Source organism: Rhinatrema bivittatum, chromosome 3 (assembly GCF_901001135.1).
Source record: "Rhinatrema bivittatum chromosome 3, aRhiBiv1.1, whole genome shotgun sequence".
Lineage (NCBI taxonomy): Eukaryota > Metazoa > Chordata > Amphibia > Gymnophiona > Rhinatrematidae > Rhinatrema > Rhinatrema bivittatum.
The window spans coordinates 32,723,306-32,742,332 of record NC_042617.1 but is presented as its reverse complement, the minus strand read 5'-3'; the positions used below and the strand labels follow the sequence as shown (position 1 = coordinate 32,742,332).

General features: G+C 41.3%; 1 protein-coding gene across 11 annotated transcripts in view; it reads right to left on the bottom strand.

Moving 5' to 3' along the window:
• The window catches only part of TMEM63A (transmembrane protein 63A), a 171,874-nt gene that overhangs the window by 40,611 nt on the left and 112,236 nt on the right, over nt 1-19,027 (bottom strand). For all 11 annotated transcript variants that reach the window (XM_029593072.1, XM_029593069.1, XM_029593065.1 and 8 more), the window contains 5 exons: nt 8,882-9,035; nt 6,070-6,176; nt 3,167-3,253; nt 1,307-1,372; nt 120-282 (listed from right to left, as the gene is read on the bottom strand). In XM_029593072.1, the coding sequence (XP_029448932.1) occupies nt 120-282; nt 1,307-1,372; nt 3,167-3,253; nt 6,070-6,176; nt 8,882-9,035 (577 nt within the window). The remainder of the gene's footprint in view (nt 1-119; nt 283-1,306; nt 1,373-3,166; nt 3,254-6,069; nt 6,177-8,881; nt 9,036-19,027) is intronic.

Sequence of the window (19,027 nt, the reverse complement as noted above, 5' to 3'; positions counted from 1 at the left end):
GTGTGGGCTATTATCATGTAACAGAGTTTCGGCAAAATAAAGCAAAGCAGTTAACACAGCCTTAGCTTTTCCTGGCCGCACTCTGTTCTTCCTGCCAGGGAAAACAATCCTGTTTATACCTGTTTAATGTTTCTTCTCTCACCAGCAGACTTGGCCATGATCATGCGTGCGGTGTAGAGGATGAGGCCAGGCAGGCGCAGGAGCTCCATCCCGTTCCCAACGAAAGCCGAGGTGACGACATAATTGACGAAGAAGGCTCCCTGGTCGGGCAGGAAGACGCACCTGGGGGGAGGTGGGTATCGGAGAGACACGAGGCAGAGAAAGCAAGCAAAAAAAACCAACACTAACGTTTACTAGGAGAGACTGGAACAGCAGCAGCAAACATTTCTTGCCTGCCTAATTTAAAGCATGGAAATCCTCCGAGGAGGTACAGGTACAGGCAGTTAGTGCGGTGCCAGAGACTGCTTTACATATCCGATTCTCACTCAGTGGCAGCTTCAGGCAAACAAATAAGAGAAACCCCCCAGCCCGCAGGAGCTCTGACAGCCATGGGGATGGTACATATGGGACATGATTAACAGGCATCAGAAACAGGACCTAATTTTCATTTAACCTGTTTTGCTCTGTTTGGTTATGTGCAGTGGTGGCAGCAGTAGGCGAGAGGGAATGGGAGTGGTTGGAGGGCAAGAAGAGAGCGGCAGCAGGGGAAAAAAAAAAGCAATGTCGGTCTTAGCAGCAGCAGACTGTAGGAAGTAGATACGGTGATGACGGACAGGAGGGAGGAGTAAGTGGCGATAGTGGCAGGCAGTAGTGAAGGAGCAGTGGTGGTGATGGCGGCGCCGGTGGTACGAGAGGAAGTGGCTGTGGTGGTTGGGAGGGAATACAGCGGCAGGGGTGTTGCAAGAGAGAGAGAGGAAGGAAGCGAGCAGTAATGTGGTGGTGGGTGGCAGTTGCCAGCAAGGAGCAGGGCCAGACCTCAGCACTAGCAGCAGCGGTGATTTAGGGCAGGTGGTGGCTGGCAGGCAGTTTTGCTACAACTTCACATCAAGAGGCCAAATCTGCAGCAGCTGTCGCTCCATTGCAGCTAACTAGGGGTCTTGGGTTATAGTTAACGAAAGTCATAAAAATGTCACATGGGCGACTCAGGTGCACAGAAGTGTGCCTCGTTACATCTAAGGTTGAAAAGCAGCATTTCAAGTTCTGTTCATCACACGCCTTGAGCTTACCTGGTCAGCGACAGAGGTAAGCACACAGATGCATGTATTTAGGACGGTAATCACATTAAATCAGGGCATGCAGTACTTACTCCAGCCTGACTGACTGTCCGTCGGATAGAGCCTTATCAAACAACCAGCGGAAGAAGAAATCTAAGCTAAAAGGAGAACAAATTATCAGGTTTAATGCTAAAAACCTGCTCCGGTCTTTTAAAAGCACAATGCATTTGACAGGTCATCAATTTTCCATTTTGGAAATATTTTTAAAAAATTAAACATTTATTATTTATTTATGAACATCTGATATTCCAACTTGTCCCAAAGTTACTCCAAAGGTGAACTACAATAAATGTAAATGAACAGGGTCAATAGAGCAGGTTGCAGTCAAAATCAGAACACGCCATTAATGAAGCACTGGGATCCCGTATAGGAACTCCCGTTTGTGAATAGTTTCGAGGCCCAGTTGTGCCCCTGTTGCATGTAAAACAGTCCTTGCCTGAGGGCTGTAGAGGTTGGGAGGAAGGCCTGGGGCTTAGGGGAAAGGCACGCCTTAGCTCTTTTTCCCGAATTTAAGGTAGTGTAGGGGCTTCAGGCGCCGCTGAAAGCATGAAGTCCGGTGCAGGAAAATCTGGCAGCGGTCGGGGAGGAGAGGAAAGAGGAGCCATTTCGGTGGACCGGCGTTCCCTTGAGGGGCGTGTAAGGGGAGAGAAGCTGAGAAAGGTTTTCAGGGGCCCGTTTAATTCAAACAGTTGTAGACAAAGCAGAGCGTTTTAAATTTTATCCTGCTTTCTACTGGGAGCCAGTGAAAATGACCCTTTCTTAGAGTTTATGATTAAAAACATAGGGTTATAGAAAACATTTTAAAAGGGGTTTCAAAAAAAAGAAATCAGTTTAAACTCTAAGCGGCCGATGCATTACAGTGTGCTCAGCCGAGCGCACTGTATAACCTACAGTCAGACCGCGGGTTAAATAGGCGCTAATCCACCCCCCTAATGTAAGTGCTTCATTAATGGCACGTTCTGATTTGACTGCAACCTGCTCTATTGACTCTGTTCATTTACATTTATTGTAGTTTACCTTTGGAGTACCTTTGGGACAAGTTGGAATATCAGATGTTCATAAATGCATGTGAATGAGGTTATTACTCATTCACTCCGCATTAAAAAAAAAAAGTGTGCGTCTCAGACGCACATTTAGCTCTCAGGTATTAACGCCTGCCTCGAGCAGGCGTTAATAGCTGAGCGCATGTAAAAGAAATACAGAAAAGCAGATAAAAACTAGGGATGTGAATCGTTTTTATGACGAATTGAAATATCGTACGTTATTTCTTAATTCGTTATATATCAGTTAAAACTCGAAACGAAAACTTTTTCCCCCGAATTTTCGTGAAAATGATTTTTCACTAAAAAAAAAAAATGGCAATCCGCGGCAAAACAAGATTATCCCGCGGACAGACAAACCCGAAAGCGCAAATGATCGGGCACCCGATTCACATCCCTAGAAAAAAATGCTTTTCTGTACTTCTTAAGTAAAAAACAAAGAAAAGAAAACCCTCAGCAGATCACCGAGTTATGAAGACAGACGCTGCTAAACTCTGCATCGGTTTTCATAACCAGCCGTCTGCCAGTAATGAAAACGGACGCCAAGTTTACCGGCGTCTGTTTTTTGTAACCGGCAGCCGCCGCGGGTTCGTGTTAGCAAGAAGGTGCTAGAGGCGCGAAAGCGACCCTAGTGCGACCCCCTAATTTGCATACAGCACGGCGCCCCCCCTTGCGGGCACCATGCGCACATTAAGAAAGCGGGTGCTGACGTTTCAGCTGCCCGCTTTCCGCGCTTTTTTTTTTTTTTTGCATCGGCCCCTGAGGGTGTCTGAAAAGTTATCCCACAATCCAGCAAAGACTCCCAACTCCAAAAATACAACTTTGAACTTATATTAAGAATAATGTAATTACCTTGTCAGTCCCAGAGAAGGTAAAATTAATACCATGAAGATCAGAAAAATGTACAATTTGTCCATTACTACTTTATTCTCAGAAGATCTAAATTTAAAGACAAAAATTCAGAAGCATTGTAAAATATCAGCTTTGCATAATATATTCTCACACACACAGATATATGTACAGTGTACACTTAAATCAATAAATGTTAAATTATTTTCTTCAAACTCCAGATCAGGACCAGCAAAAGCTTGTCTCTTTGTATTTTCTTTTTAGCCTGGCACTTTCTTTCTATTCCTTGAGTTTCTGGCTGAAACCAGAAGCAGCTTCTGTCGGGCGATGACAAATGGAGCCTTCGTTCACAACTACCCAGGGATCTCTCCCCCTCACCCTTTTATTATATCCCCCCCTCCAACTCACTCAGCCCTGTCCTTCAGAGCGAGCGTCCTTGGTCCTGGGGGCCATGCGGCACAGCACCCTCTGGAACCCTGCTATCTTGGGCCCGAAATCCGGTCACTATTGCGTTACTGCTGAGAAAATGAGCGATGACTGGGCTCTCCTCTCCCCCCCCCCAAGGGATTGTCAACGCCACCTAGGCAGCAGCCCCAGCCAGTCCAGGGTACAGAATCCTGGCCCCGGAATCAAATCTGGGTCCATCTGCAGGACAGCGCACAGCACCTGCCACTAAACCAGCAAGCTTAGCCCCAATGTCAACAACATAAGAAATTGCCATACTGGGCCAGACCAAAGGTCCATCAAGCCCAGCATCCCATCTCAGACAGCGGCCAGTCCAGGTGACAAGAACTTGATAAAGATCCCCAAATAGATCCAATCCTTCTTGCTCATAACCAGGGATAAGCAGTGGCTTCCTCAAGTCTACGTGGTTAATAGTAGCTTAATAGTGGCTTGTTTTGTGTGTGCTTGCATGGTCTAAATAAAGCCAGACTCTTGGCTATACACAGCTTGATCTCCTGTGCTGACTCTTAAGATATGCCGGCACTGGCTATTTCACACCAACATTTAAGATAGGAAACCTAAGAATACTCTCTTTATTCTAGAAAGCTCCTCCTAGAGCACACAGCATTAAAGAAAATTAAATCCATTGATATACTTCTTTCAATCACGGTCTGTAAATGCATCAGACACGTCCACACATCAGAATAAAGCCAGCAGAGATGGGCAATGAATTACTAATTGCGTGCTCAGGATCTAAACCCTGATCCCCCCAGGAGCACGCTGGGCTTCCAAGATTATATATAGACCAATTGTTCCTGCTCCAAACATTAGGGGAGGGACTGGAACAGGGATCAAGGTGCCAATGGGGAGTGGTAAAAACATCTGGTGAACTGTCTTGAGCCCCTTCTGCCCCTGGATGCACAGATTCTATTTGTAGATCATGCACAGGTTACGTTAACCTCCTCTAGTACAACTTACAAACGAGCCTGCCCAGATCTCTAACTGCTGCTGGGGGTGTAATGTACTCACACTAGCGATATTTCAATACGAAAAAAAGATCCTCTCAAGGGCATGAATAATCCACTAAAACAGAAAAGAAACTCCTTGTGTGTGGGGGAAGCTGACAAAATCAATTCTTTGTGCTTTAATGGACGACCATCGTGTAGTGTTGTGTCCACAATAGTCTCTCATGACCGGATTTCATGCATGTTCAATATTATAATCACAGGCTGCCACAGAATCAGTCTTTCAGTGGAATTCAATGCACCAGCAATCTGATTATCCACAATATTTGTTGAGAATTTTTTTATAAGCATTACAATATGGAATATGTATGAAATCAGGTCAGGAAAGAGTAGTGTGGGCACAGCACTACATGATGGCCACCTATTAAAATACAAAGAGTTGATTTTATCAGCTTCCCACACAAGGGGTTCCTTTTCTGTTTTAGCCCAGTAACAATATGCCATGGCATTGCCTGAAAGTGCTGGATTTCTGGTCTGACATGACCAAACAAGTGGACCATATGATGAATATTATAATTCCCCTGACTTACTCGTTATATTTGGCATGGGAACTTAAATACTTACTCCCTAGAAAGTACAAAGGTCTTCACCCACTCATTGCTATTTACCACTGTAAAATCAATTCTTAAAGACCAGAAACTACTTACCCCTCTTTCTACAGAAGACTGGCCACCATCTGCTATGTCCTTTAAAAATGCCAAGCTTGGAGGATGGGATTTGTTGCTCAGAATGATAACAATATGCTGGTGGCTTTTGTTACTTGACTTTTTTTTGTATACTTGATTGTTGTTTGATGCACTCGAGCATAATAAAAATTTTAATTATAAAAAAAAAAAAAAAGCCAAGCTCTTGGAGGGGTTTAAATCAGGATCCCAAAATGCAATTTATTTGCCCATCTCTAAACTCCAGCTCAATTCTTCTTAAACTTTCCATTAAAAATAAAATTAAAACATATATTCTTTTAAATCTCTGAACTATAACGAGTTCAGATCCATGCAGAGCTTTCAAGAACCAGGGCTGCAAGGAGCCGGCCCGATGGCTGAGCAGCAGTACCATGGCCTGCTAGGTGGGAGGTCAGGATTCAAGTCCCATGCTTGCTCTCTCCCCCCTCCTTGGGCTGGGCCAGGGTTGAAGATGCTATGAAGGCAAGGTCCACGGACTATGGAGGAGGAAAGGGGGCCAGGTATTTGTGGCCTCCAGCTGAGGACCTGTCACAGCCATGACTTGGACAGAGGGGAGAAAAGGCAAACATTAAAACAGAGGATTACGCTGCTGTCCAAATGAAGCAGAAGGCAACTGCTGGGCCCATCAGCGGGGTGGACAACAATCCTGTGCAGGTTCTCGATAGCTCTGCTTTATTGGGAGAAGACTGATGAGAAGAAATCACTACTACAGTTTGATGCAGAAAGGTCAACCAGAGGGAGAGAGATTGCTTACTTTGTCCAGTGAGATTCGATCAGTGTTGAATAGTAAACTATGGTGGGCAGCAGAGCTGAGAAGGACCACAGCAGGATGGTTGGGAAGAACTGGCTGACCACAGGGTTCTAAAGGAAAAGGTTGGGTGCAAATCAGTGCATCGCAATGCCTACATCCGAGGTGTCAGGAAGTCCTGTCCCTTCATGCACAAACTCTGGCAACGGCTGCAATGGGCAAATACTGTCCTCTGCAAACTAATGCACAGACAATCTAATCTATTCTGAGGTTTATATACCACCTTTATAGTCCATTAAAGGACCACCCAATGCAGTTTACAGCAATAGAAATTCACAGTCAAATACAAGATACATAAGCATATACATAGTCAAACAGTCAGTACATCATAAATACACAATACAAAATACATACTAAAAAAATCAAGTCAAGTGCATAATCAAATACATAATATAAATCTATATACTTCTAAAATTACATAAAATTTACTAAATATATAATAGAATATATAACAATATGAACCCCCCCCCCACCCAACCGCCAGATAATATGATCAACCCTCCCATCTCTCCGAGAGGCTAAACAGTCATTACCTCCTCACTAACAGCCACCCAACCAATTAGCTAATCTATCTTATAACAGCAGCTTTTCTAATATAATCCCCCCAAAATATTTACTGTTCAGTTGTGCTGTACTGGTATCTGCAGTCCTGGCTCACTATTTAACATATGATGGGTGCAAGCAAACTTAGGCATGTCAGGTCTCTGTGTGCATTAAATTTATCCACAGTGACAAGAGGCGTTACTGGGGCAGATTTGGAACTATGTGTATGCTTATATTAAATTTTTAAAAGCATGCATATACCTTTTTCCCCCTCTGGAAAACTACCTGTACAAAATAGCAGGTGTAAATACGGGATGCTTTCCTAGTGGAAGTACACGTGTGCTTTTATGTTGAAAACCGTCGCAAGATCTGCAGGTTAGGCAGTACTTGCAGACTCTGCCAGTCTTAAAATGTGCCCTCCTGGCCCCCCAACGCAGCTTTCGAGACTGGGCGCTCCCCCTGAACACACTAATTATTTCCAGCCTGTGAGCTTTTAACGAATGGGCCATGGTCAGCATGACTGAAGCACCGCACATATGGAGGAAGCTAGAACAAGCATGCAGATTCCGAGCCATGAGATTGGTCAGTCCTTTAGAAATGCCACTTCACTGTCACTTTCAAATACTTCACTTAAAAAAAAAAAATCTAAAACAAAAAAAATAAATAAATCTAAAACTTAAAAAAACAAAACAAAACAAAAAAACCCTTTAAAATGATTTTCAGCTTATAAATAGCAATGACCTATTCTGGCCAGTCTATTTTGCATCACTCAATGCCCTACTGGAGTTAAAGACGCAAAGTGAACAATTCTTCCAGAAAGGGCATTAATTTCCCTGAAATGCCACATCCATCTAGGCTCCTGCTTAAACACAGTCTGCCCAGGAACAAGACATTTACCGGGTATGCCACTGCAGTTCTTCCAGAATCAGAACACACAATATATGATGAGTAGGGAAGAACATCAGCAGTCTGCCCAGTTCCTCCCACGCCTCTCCTCATGCCATTTAAGTTGCAAACAGCAAAAGGCTGCTCCCAGTCACAGAATATGTCCAAATCTGGAAACAGATACCACTCTGTAAGGGAAGCTTTATATAATGGATGTTCTGATTTTTCAGTTGCAGGGAACTACCCCTTATTTGTGTAAGTAGATTTACCAGAGCGCTTGAATCAGACCTGGTTTTGCCCTTTGCCATGGATAGACTGCTCTCTTATCTCCCTCAGAAACGTAGCCTGAAAGCACTGAGAGAGAGCCCTAAAAACAAAAAGCAGCTGCCCCGAGCTGAAAAGTCACCTAGGCGGCCTCGTGAAGGAAGGGATCTGGACCACCAGATTTGCACCTCACTGATGGGAGGCAGAGCAAGCGTACAAAATGGTTACCGACCTTCAGCTCGTCCACCTCAACCAAACAGGGAAGGGAAGGGAAGGGAAGGGAAGGGATTCCCCCCCCCCCCCCCCACCAGGGAACTTGACCCCTGGGAGAAATGCTCCTGAGAAAAAGAAAAAAAGACTGAAAAAAGATCACCAGAACCTGCAGGTGAATGTAGCAGCCACCATCTGCTGGAGACAGAGGAATACTGAGGAACTGCAGGTGGCACCAGCGCTTATTCAAGCAGTGTCAGTTAAACTTTCTCTGTCTCCATCTGCTGGCACGGATGCATAAACCCAGGAGTCTGGAATAATCCGGGTACATACTGGGAAGTTCTGATTTTTCAGTTGCAGGGAACTACCCATTACTTGCGTAAGTAGATTTACTAGAGCGCTTGGATCAGGCCTGGTTTTGCCTTTTGCCATGCTCAGACTGCTCTCTTATCTCCCTCAGAAACATAGGACTATGCATATTTCAATGCAATTATATGGGAGTTTTAACTTCAGAACCAGGACAGGCTCAATCTGCCCTTAATAACCAGGGCATCATCGGGAGGGGCAAACATGCCAGCCATCTTGGAAAGAACATTGATGTTGGTTAATGGATTTATTTAATTTTGTGGTTTCTATATCGCAAATCAACAATTTCTAAGCAGTTTACAAGTCGACATCCATAACATATAAACAATAAGCAAATGTACATAAAGTTAAAAACAAAATAAAAACCCAAAATAAATAACAGACACCTTAAGGCAACAGCTTAAGATTATAATACTAAAATAATAAAATCATAGCTGAACGGGTCATGGTGCAAGCACACACAAATTCAAAGAAATGCAATGATACTCACGTTCAGGTAGTATATAGGTTTGGTGACGTTGAACTTGTCTATGGTGGTAATGATGATGGAAGGGGTAGTCAGAAAAAACAGCGCAATAAAAAGGCAGAAATTGATACCAATCCATCGAAACCACCACTTCAGCCCCTGCACCGAGAGATTGCCCCTGTCAAACAGAAAAGAAAAACCCACTATGCAAGAGGAAAACATTTTGTGCAGTTGTCCAAGAAGAGTGTCTGCAAGAGAGCCTAAGCCAAGTTATTACATGTGGAAGAGAGTCCCAAGAGGACAGTGTAAGGGAGCAGGTGCACACTCCTCGGGGAAGGGATATCTAGCGATTGCCTCAAAAGGACAGGCTGAGGGGAATTCTTACAGGAACTGACATCATCCCCTCGCTGATGTCGTCACTGGGAAAAAAGGAACATAGATTTCTGGAATCTCCTTTTGTAATGCTGCAACTGAGGGCAGTACATTTCTTTTCTCTCTCTCCAGACTGCAGGTTTTACACCATCTATCATCTGCTGGAGACAGAGAGAAATACTGAGGGGCTGCAGGTGGCACACTGGGTTATGTACAGTGTCAGTGAAACTTTCTCTGCCTCCATCTGCTGGCAGGGAGGCAAAACCAGGGGTGTCTGGACTGATCTGGGTACGTACAGGGAACTATAGCTAAAATTAAATGGCCAATTACATCCCTCTATGCTCTAGACACTCACGGGCGGATTTTAAAAGCCCTGCTCGCGTAAATCCGCCCGGATTTACACGAGCAGGGCCTTGCGCGCCGGCGCACCTATTTTGCATAGGCCGCCGGCGCGCGTAGGTCCCGGGGTTTTTCGAAGGGGGCGTGTCAGGGGCGGGACCAGATGACGCAGCGTTTCGGGGGCAGGGCCGGGGGCGTGGCGCCGGCCCAGGGGCGTGGTCCAGGCCTCCGGACCAGCCTCCGGGTTGGAAGACGGCGCGCCAGCAGTCCGCTAGCACGCGTAGATTTACGTCTGCTTCTCGCAGGCGTAAATCTAGGGACAAAGGTAAGGGGGGGGGTTTAGATAGGGCCGGGGGGGTGGGTTAGGTAGGGGAAGGTGAGGGGAGGGCGAAAGGAAGTTCCCTCCGAGGCCGCTCCGATTTCGGAGCGGCCTCGGAGGGAACGGAGGCAGACTGCGCGGCTCGGCCCGTATCTTATAAAATCCTGCGTACTTTTGTTTGCGCCTGCTGCGCAAACAAAAGTACGCGATCGCGCTTTTTTTAAAAATCTACCCCTCATTCTTCTAATGTGCCTCTTTATTAATGAAACAAACTGACGTGATGTTGAAGTACTCCCTTTTCTTCCATTGCTCTCCCGGCTGGCTGTTAGTGCCGGCAGCTTTCATCCTTTAACATATATATATATATATATATATATATATATATACCAAAAAACCCCCTACATTAACAAATGTATGGGAGACAACTAGCACTTTTGTGAGTTCAAAAATATTTCAAAATGAAGTGTTACTTAAAAAGAATCATTCCTTTATTGAAAACTTGATCACCCATCACAATTTCACATAGTGAATTTTCAACATATCACAAAATACATATACATTAAAATTTGCATAGAGTCCACTAAAGTATGTCCCTCAATGCTCTCCTACTTCTTGCCTCAACCTTACCCTAATCGGACCTTATACATCCTAATCCCATTGATGTTAGTTTAGGTCTTTGTTGGTGAATACACCTCTTACATCAAAAACCTTATGTATGTTTCTTAGATGGTAATCCTATGTATTTCCAAAAATTATGTGTCCTTGGTGTATTCCATTCAACCAGTTCTATTGTTCATCCCGACAAGGACCTCGTTTCGCCACTGCTGGCTTCTTCAGGGGAATACTCTTTTTAAGATCCAACATCAACAGATACCCATGGTAGAGACGATACTGCCAACAATTTTTTGATTGCTATATTAGGTACTTTTTTTGGCAATGGAAGACGTAGTAGAACCAGCGATGTTTAGTTACACGGATACCGCGGCAGCGGAGGTATTGTCGGGCATTCGTCTTTTTGATGCTCCCACTGAAACACATGTAGCACCCCCAGATTGGGATACTGTTATCAATATGAAAAAGCGCCTAACACGAACAGAGTTACATTCAGCTTTACTCAATGAATATTGTAGAATGAAGCGAATACCTCGAGGTTTGAGGATCTATAAGGAACCATTTTTACATGCTCAGAATGAAAAATTTATTGGCCGATGGAATGCCATACTTAATAAATGTTCTTATGATCTTATGTTATTAATTATAGAGACATCTAATGAGTCGGTGGTGGAGTTACAGGTGCAGGTAGACTCTTATATTGATAATATTAAAGCAGCGGTGACATTGGACACCTTCACCAACCAATTGGCTGAATTCACAGAAAGCATGGATAAATATTGGGAAGAATTAAAGACAGCTAAAATTCAAAAGTTTCAAAGGGATGAGGCCGACTATACACGAGGGTACGTGTACCCTTGGATGAACAAGAATAGAATTTATAGGCGAGCTAAGACCTTTGATTCTTCATCCAGTGAATCCTCAGAAGAAGATTCCCCTTTGAACAATAAATCCAATGATACCGGTAAGAAGGTGACGTTTCAGACCTCCCGACAGGGAGGGCAATTACAGGCACAGGCATCCTCTGATTTTTTATCACAACAAACTGTCAATACCAAGAAGAAAATAGGGATATTGCAGAACAAAACTTACAGCATAACAGACAAGCGCAAAACACGGTCCCAACAGTAGATTCTTCATTGATATTTAATTTATCTAACAGAGGGATTTCATTGGTAGAAATGTCTTTGTTACAAAAGGGATTATCTTTTGTCCCTAGTACAAAATACGATTCTTTTGCAACACGTATATCATTACAAAAATTTTTTAGGAAATTAAAAATTGTCAGACATTTTAAGGATCAACCTCGGTCGGTGGACAAGGGTTTATGGAGACCAACGAGATGGATCCCACCAGGATCGGTGGATCCAGCTATAGCCATTTTTGAGAAATTGGTATTACATGATCTAGAAATTTTGGAATTATCCTCTGTACAAACGACATATAATTTAACTAGAGAAGAACGAGAAGCATGTGCAGCCCTTCAAAATGATGATTCCATCACTATACGCCCAGCTGATAAATGGGGCGGTATAGTGATTTTGAATTCAGATGATTATGACATAGAAGTTATGCGACAGTTGGCAGATAATAGATGTTATACTCCTTTAGCACAAGATCCAACATCTGAATTACAAGATATGATATATGAATTGTTGGAGGTAGGAGAAGCACAGAAGCTTATAACAAAAAAAGAAAAACATTTTTTGTTAGAACCGTATCCAAACACGCCAATTTTCTATGTGGTTCCGAAGATCCACAAATCTCTTGTTTCGCCCCAGGGAGCCCGATAGTTTCGGGAATCCATTCAATATTAGAACCCTTATCCAAATATGTTGATTCTTTTTTGAATCCATTGGTCAAGAAGAGTCGATCTTATATACAAGATTCTTCAGATTTCATCTTACGTGTTCAATCATTGACTGAAGTTGAGGATATGTGGTTATTGGTGACAGCGGACATAGTGTCACTGTACACCAGTATTCCCCAAGAGGATTCTTTACATGTGATCCAAGAAGTGCTGCGAGCTAAGGAATTTTCGGAAAAAAAGAGTAAGTTCATCACAGAAACAGCTAGAATAGCTCTAACAAAAAAATTTTTCAGATACAAAGACAAATATTACCAACAAATCCAAGGTACAGCCATGGGCGCCACTATGGCGCCCTCGGTAGCGTGCCTGTATGTCTCCAAGTTCGAGGAGAAGTACATTTATTCATCACCATTTTGGTCAAAGATTTTGTGTTGGGTTCGTTTCATAGATGACATATTCTTTATCTGGACGGGTTCTTCACAGACTTTTACAGAGTTCAAAGTATGGATGAATTCGTTGGACTCAAATTTACAGTTTACCTTTTCTGCAAATGAAAGAACAATCTCTTTTTTGGATCTACAGGTATATAAACAGGAACAACAATTGGCCACTTCTATATTTGTGAAATCGACTGATCGCAATAATTTATTGCATTTCAGCAGTTTTCATCCGCAAAACCTCCGTACTAATATTCCAGCGGGACAATTTCTTAGATTGCGACGATTATGTGGCAATATGGAAGAATATAAAAAACAGGCGGTAAGGATGCGGGATAAGTTTCTAACAAGAGGATACCCCAAAAAAATTATTAAGAAAGCATATAAGAGAGGGCTATATGCAGATCGCACATCCTTACTCCAAACTCGTCATCGAAGTGATGAGGAAAGATTAGTATGTGTATTACCATACTCTCAACGGACCCACAAGATTCAAGATATTATATTACAACATTGGCATGTCTTAACGTTACATGAATGCTTACAGGACAGACCTTTGTTCGCCAAAACTAGGGGACGCAACTTACGAGATCTATTAGTACATTCGGATTCAAAGCAATCAGATATAGAACAAATACCTGGTCAGTATAAATGCCAGGGTTGCTCAGTTTGTAAACATGTTATAGTGACACGGAGTTTTCAGCATCCCACTTTGCCATACAAACAAATTCTTACTAATCGTTATGATTGTAGCACAGACAGGGTGATATATGTCATCTTATGCCCCTGTCAAAAACTATATATTGGTCAAACTAAATTACCAATTCGTACCCGCATTATACAGCATAGGAGCTGTATACATACGGGTAAAGTAGATTCACCATTGGTCAAGCATTGGCAGGATCATGGACACTCAGAGGATCAATTAAAATTTTGCATTTTACAACAGCGCCCCAATAGGAGAGGTGGTCATGTTTCCCAGGATCTCAGACAAACAGAACAGAGGTTTATTTATTATTGGCAAACAACAGCTCCAATGGGACTTAATGCAACAATCGAATGGGAAGCGTTTTTGTAAGAAAGAATTAGGGATAAATTGATGTTTATTGGCCTAGAATACTGGTCTGAGTAATACCATTGATGCTTGGAAAGGTAATCTTTTTTAAACTTGAGAACGAGTTACAATTTGAGTTTGATTTGGCATTTGAATGTGTAGTAAGGTCACATATGGTGGACATAGCTTAAAGATAGGGTTTAGGTTTTGTTTTTTTTTACCTAACCTGGTTGGATGATACTATCGTGGGCAAGCTTAAGGAGATGAGGTCGATGTAATAGGGGCTAGTAGTTAAGGGTCTGAATGAAGGGTGGGGCTGAGAAGGGGTTGAAACATAGGAATGACCATGTAGAAGTTTGGTAGGGGAGGCATGATTGGATGGTTGTGGAGTGTGGGAGTGGATTGGTCGCTTTAATGTGGAGAGGAGGAGTATAAAAGGGCAGGTCGGCGGTAGAAGCCTCATTATGAGACGTTGAGGAGACACGCACGGTGGTAAAATGAAAAAGGTGAGCGTTGCTGCTTTCTTTATATTATGGTGAGGTTTATTGTAACATATCGGCTGAGTGTCTCATTTTGTTTTTAGCATCTAGACAAATAGACAGCGACCGAGAAAGTTTGGGTCAGCGTCTGAACATATCTAAGAGGGCACGGAGTGTTCACCGTGTGATTTAAGGAGTAAGTTTGAATTTTGGCGGCACGGCGACTCCATTTTTGAAAGCAGTCACTATTTGAGAAAGGTATAACCTCAAATAAGGCTTTGCACATTGAAGGTAGTGACTCCTTAAAAAAGCGCGGATATAAACTTTATGGTCTTTATAGGTGTGGTGTAAGACGAGGAGATCCAGGAAGTGAAACTCAAGGTTAATGCAAAGGGAGCCGGGCCTCTGACAGAGTGGAGAGGTAAAGTAATAATGGTTTCATTGTGGGAGCATCTCAAGACTATACCTGATGTAAAAATACATATCTAATTAATTTTTGAGAGTTTTTATTAAAATTCAGTTTAAAGTGAAGGTTTAAATAAAAGATTTTTCTGTTTGAATCATTTGATAGGATCACACTCACATTCGGGAGTTTTTTCATAATGAATAACGGGAGCCATTGAGCCGGAGTGAATTGAGTGTGCTGTGTCTGAGTCCGCTCCTTCAAGTTTAGGTAGGAGTGGGACTTAGGATAAGGGTTCTATAAATTAAAGTGTTGATTTATCATTATTTAGGCATCATAAATTAATATCTGAACATATTTAATGTTTTAAATAAGTTAGGGTTAACTGGATAAACATGATAAAATAGGGCATAAACACATTAGAGTATGCGATAAATTTGTTTTTTCTGTTTTTTGTAACATTGTTTCATGTATTGTAGACACGAGTGGTGGGAGCCATGGGTATCTGTTGATGTTGGGTCTTAAAAAGAGTATTCCCCTGAAGAAGCCAGCAGTGGCGAAACGAGGTCCTTGTCGGGATGAACAATAGAACTGGTTGAATGGAATACACCAAGGACACATAATTTTTGGAAATACATAGGATTACCATCTAAGAAACATACATAAGGTTTTTGATGTAAGAGGTGTATTCACCAACAAAGACCTAAACTAACATCAATGGGATTAGGATGTATAAGGTCCGATTAGGGTAAGGTTGAGGGAAGAAGTAGGAGAGCATTGAGGGACATACTTTAGTGGACTCTATGCAAATTTTAATGTATATGTATTTTGTGATATGTTGAAAATTCACTATGTGAAATTGTGATGGGTGATCAAGTTTTCAATAAAGGAATGATTCTTTTTAAGTAACACTTCATTTTGAAATATTTTTGAACTCACAAAAGTGCTAGTTGTCTCCCATACATTTGTTAATGTAGGGGTTTTTTTGGTATACATGCTAGTTATAGCACTGGTAGAGACGATACTGCCAACAATTTTTTGATTGCTATATATATATATATATATATATATATATATATATAAATAATGAGGTCGATAGCTGCGGAGTGGCTAGTTAAGTTAGCCAGATACAGCTATCTGGCTAATTTAATGGGGATAATTCAGTGGTGCGGCTGTGCCGCTGAATATCCCTGGCAATCTTAAAGTTAGCTAGTTATGTCAAACTGGCTAACTTTAGGACAACTCTATGGGCGGACCAGAGTTAGCTGCATTGGTTAAGCAGCTAACTCCGAATATCGGTGTTAGCCACATAACTTATGCAGCTAACTTTGGCCTGCCCCAAAATGCCTCTGACTTATGCGCCTAAAATTTAGGCACATGTAACACCGAATATTCCCAGCTAGCCATTTAGATGGATAACTTTTCAGTTATCCGTCTAAACGGCTTTTGAATATGGTCCTCATTATATATAGACCAGTCAAACTGCTGGGCACGCAAATCGCACACTGAATAAAGAGGCATCTTCAGCACACACGGCCTGGATGAGACAGGCTCCATAAAATCGACACTGTCTAGGGAAGATGGAGAAGGCACGAGGCAGAACAGCCTTCTCAGCGAAGATTAAAAAATAATTGGCCCTGCACTCAATTACAGACCTTACAACTCAGCTGCAAGAGACAGTCACCAGTATTCTAAATATTTCCCCATATCTGGCATACAGTAAAACTAATAGATTCCCATATTCAGTGGTCATGGGGAAGAAGGTTGTTAGGGTATGGCTCAGGCATGACAGCTATCTGTGTGTGTGTGTGTGTATATATATATATATATATATATATATATATATATATATATATATGTGTGTGTGTGTGTGTGTGTGTATATATATATATATATATATATATGTGTATATATATATATATATATATATATATATATATATATATATATATATATACACACACACACATATATATAGATAGATATAAATATCAACCCAAAATCTAGGCAATAACACACTTCACTTTGTGCCTAATTAATGTTAACCAAAAAACACTCCCTGTGGAGTGCAGTAAAAGCACAGACTATCAATTTCAAATCACTTTTTTCTTTTTTTATTTATACAAACATGTATAAAAAAAATATATCCAATACATTAACCATTCATGATTTTTAAATTGTTCATTCACTGTTTAATTTACTCATATCTTATAAAAACCATACCCTCTCATTCTCATATGTACTCAAATCACACAAATTCCATTCAAAACACAATTTCAAAATAGTGCAATCCCTCTTAATTTCTAACAAGAATCCTTTCCTTTACAGGATACGATGAATACTCGATCTTACAATGCTGAACAAGATTTTTGTCACCACAAATACCTGTTTACATAAATACCTTGAAGCAAAAATCTCACAATGTGAATATCAATGAATTTTATCAATACTTCAATCTTTGAGAATCAATCATGTAGTCATATTATTGCATACTTGATCTTCCTATTAATCCCGTAGTCATGCTGTTGAATACTTGATCTTCCTATTAATCCCACTGGGCCCTCGTTTCACCTTACGGCTTCATCAGGGGAATTTATAATCGTTGAATTACTAATAATCCTGTTGGAACACTATCTGTACGATATTCTGCCGATCTTATAGACGCACCACTGGTCTTCCTTTCAATTCCAACTGGCTTTGATTGACACTCAATTTATTCAGCTGTATGTATGCTTACAACCCGCTGTCTTCAATCTCCTCATTGGATATCACCAAAATGTAACTTGTATCTCTTCGATACCACTGTGTGCTTCAATGCTACCTTCCATGCGATGACCGTCAAACTTCTTAATTTACTTGACCACTGACTGCGACCTTCATGGACTTTACTACTTCATATTTCCATTACAACTAACCCATGGAAATTGAATCTTGAAAAGCGTATACTTAATACCTCCTTCCACTTTCTTTGCGGCTTAACAAATGCGGTCAAAATCAAGGTATTTATGTAAATATTTAGGTGTTTATGGTGACAAAAATCTTGTTCAGCATTGAAAGATCGAGTATTCATCATATCCTGTAAAGGAAAGGATTCTTGTTAGAAATTAAGAGGGATTGCACTATTTTGAAATTGTGTTTTGAATGGAATTTGTGTGATTGAGTACGTATGAGAATGAAAGGGTATGGTTTTTATAAGATACGAGTAAATTAAACAGTGAATGAACAATTTAAAAATCATGAATGGTTAACGTATTGGATATATTGGTTTTTTGATACGTTTATATAAATAAAAAAAGAAAAGAGAAAAAGTGATTTGAAATTGATAGTCTGTGCTTTTACTCCACTCCACATCAATAAACAGAGACTGTTAACCACCCCCCCCCCCCCCCCGACAGGAAACCAGAGAAGAAACTGAGTCAGCGAGTCAGCACAGGATTAACCAATGATGGGGCAGCTTTAAAAAAATGCTCAGTGATGGTTATTCATTTATTTAATTAATTTTATATATTTGAAGTCCATTAATCCAAGACTCTTACCACAAAGTACTCTGATCTCCCTGAGATTTCAACTCAAATGGTTTATTTCCCTACAGGAAATAAAAGGAAAAAGGAATTCTACATGTCAGAGGCATCAAGGACACATGAAAAGGGTGATTTGGCGGTTGCTGGGCGCTCTACTATCTGTGGCTCAGATTTCATTGGAATTGGATGAAAAGTTCAAAAGCTTGGGGGTGGGGGGGGGGGGAAGCTGAAGGAGACAAACACAATAATCTTATCTTTTCTAACTAAAATCAGGTTTCCTTTATTTTTTTTTACCCATTTCTAAGGTAAATGTAGATTTACAGTTCAACAGGAAGAGTCAAAGTTAGTCAAATTCACTCTACTGATGCGAGAATGTCTGCACCATCAGGATAAGCGAGAGTGGCTGTTAGCATGGCCTCTGCTCACTGGTTATAAAGGTCCTAAGATCCATTACCCCACGTGCCAGGGAACTGCATTAATATGCACGCACAGGTAACGATTCTGAGCCACCTTGCAGACATGCACCCTACACACGGACCTAAGTATTAATTTCTACATATATCAGCTCATGACGACGGATTCTTGGATTCTAATCTGCATTGATATGGTATTTATTTTATTATTTATTTATTTAAAAATATTTATATACCGCTTTATAAAAAATAAATTGTGTCAAAACGGTTTACATTGAATAAAATAAAAATTTAAAAGAACAAACAAAATCAAATAAGTTTAAAATATACATAAAAGTTAGTTAATAGCTGGAACAAATTCTAGCTGTTTATTTTTAGTTCAGTTTAATAAGGATTTATTAATCGCCAACA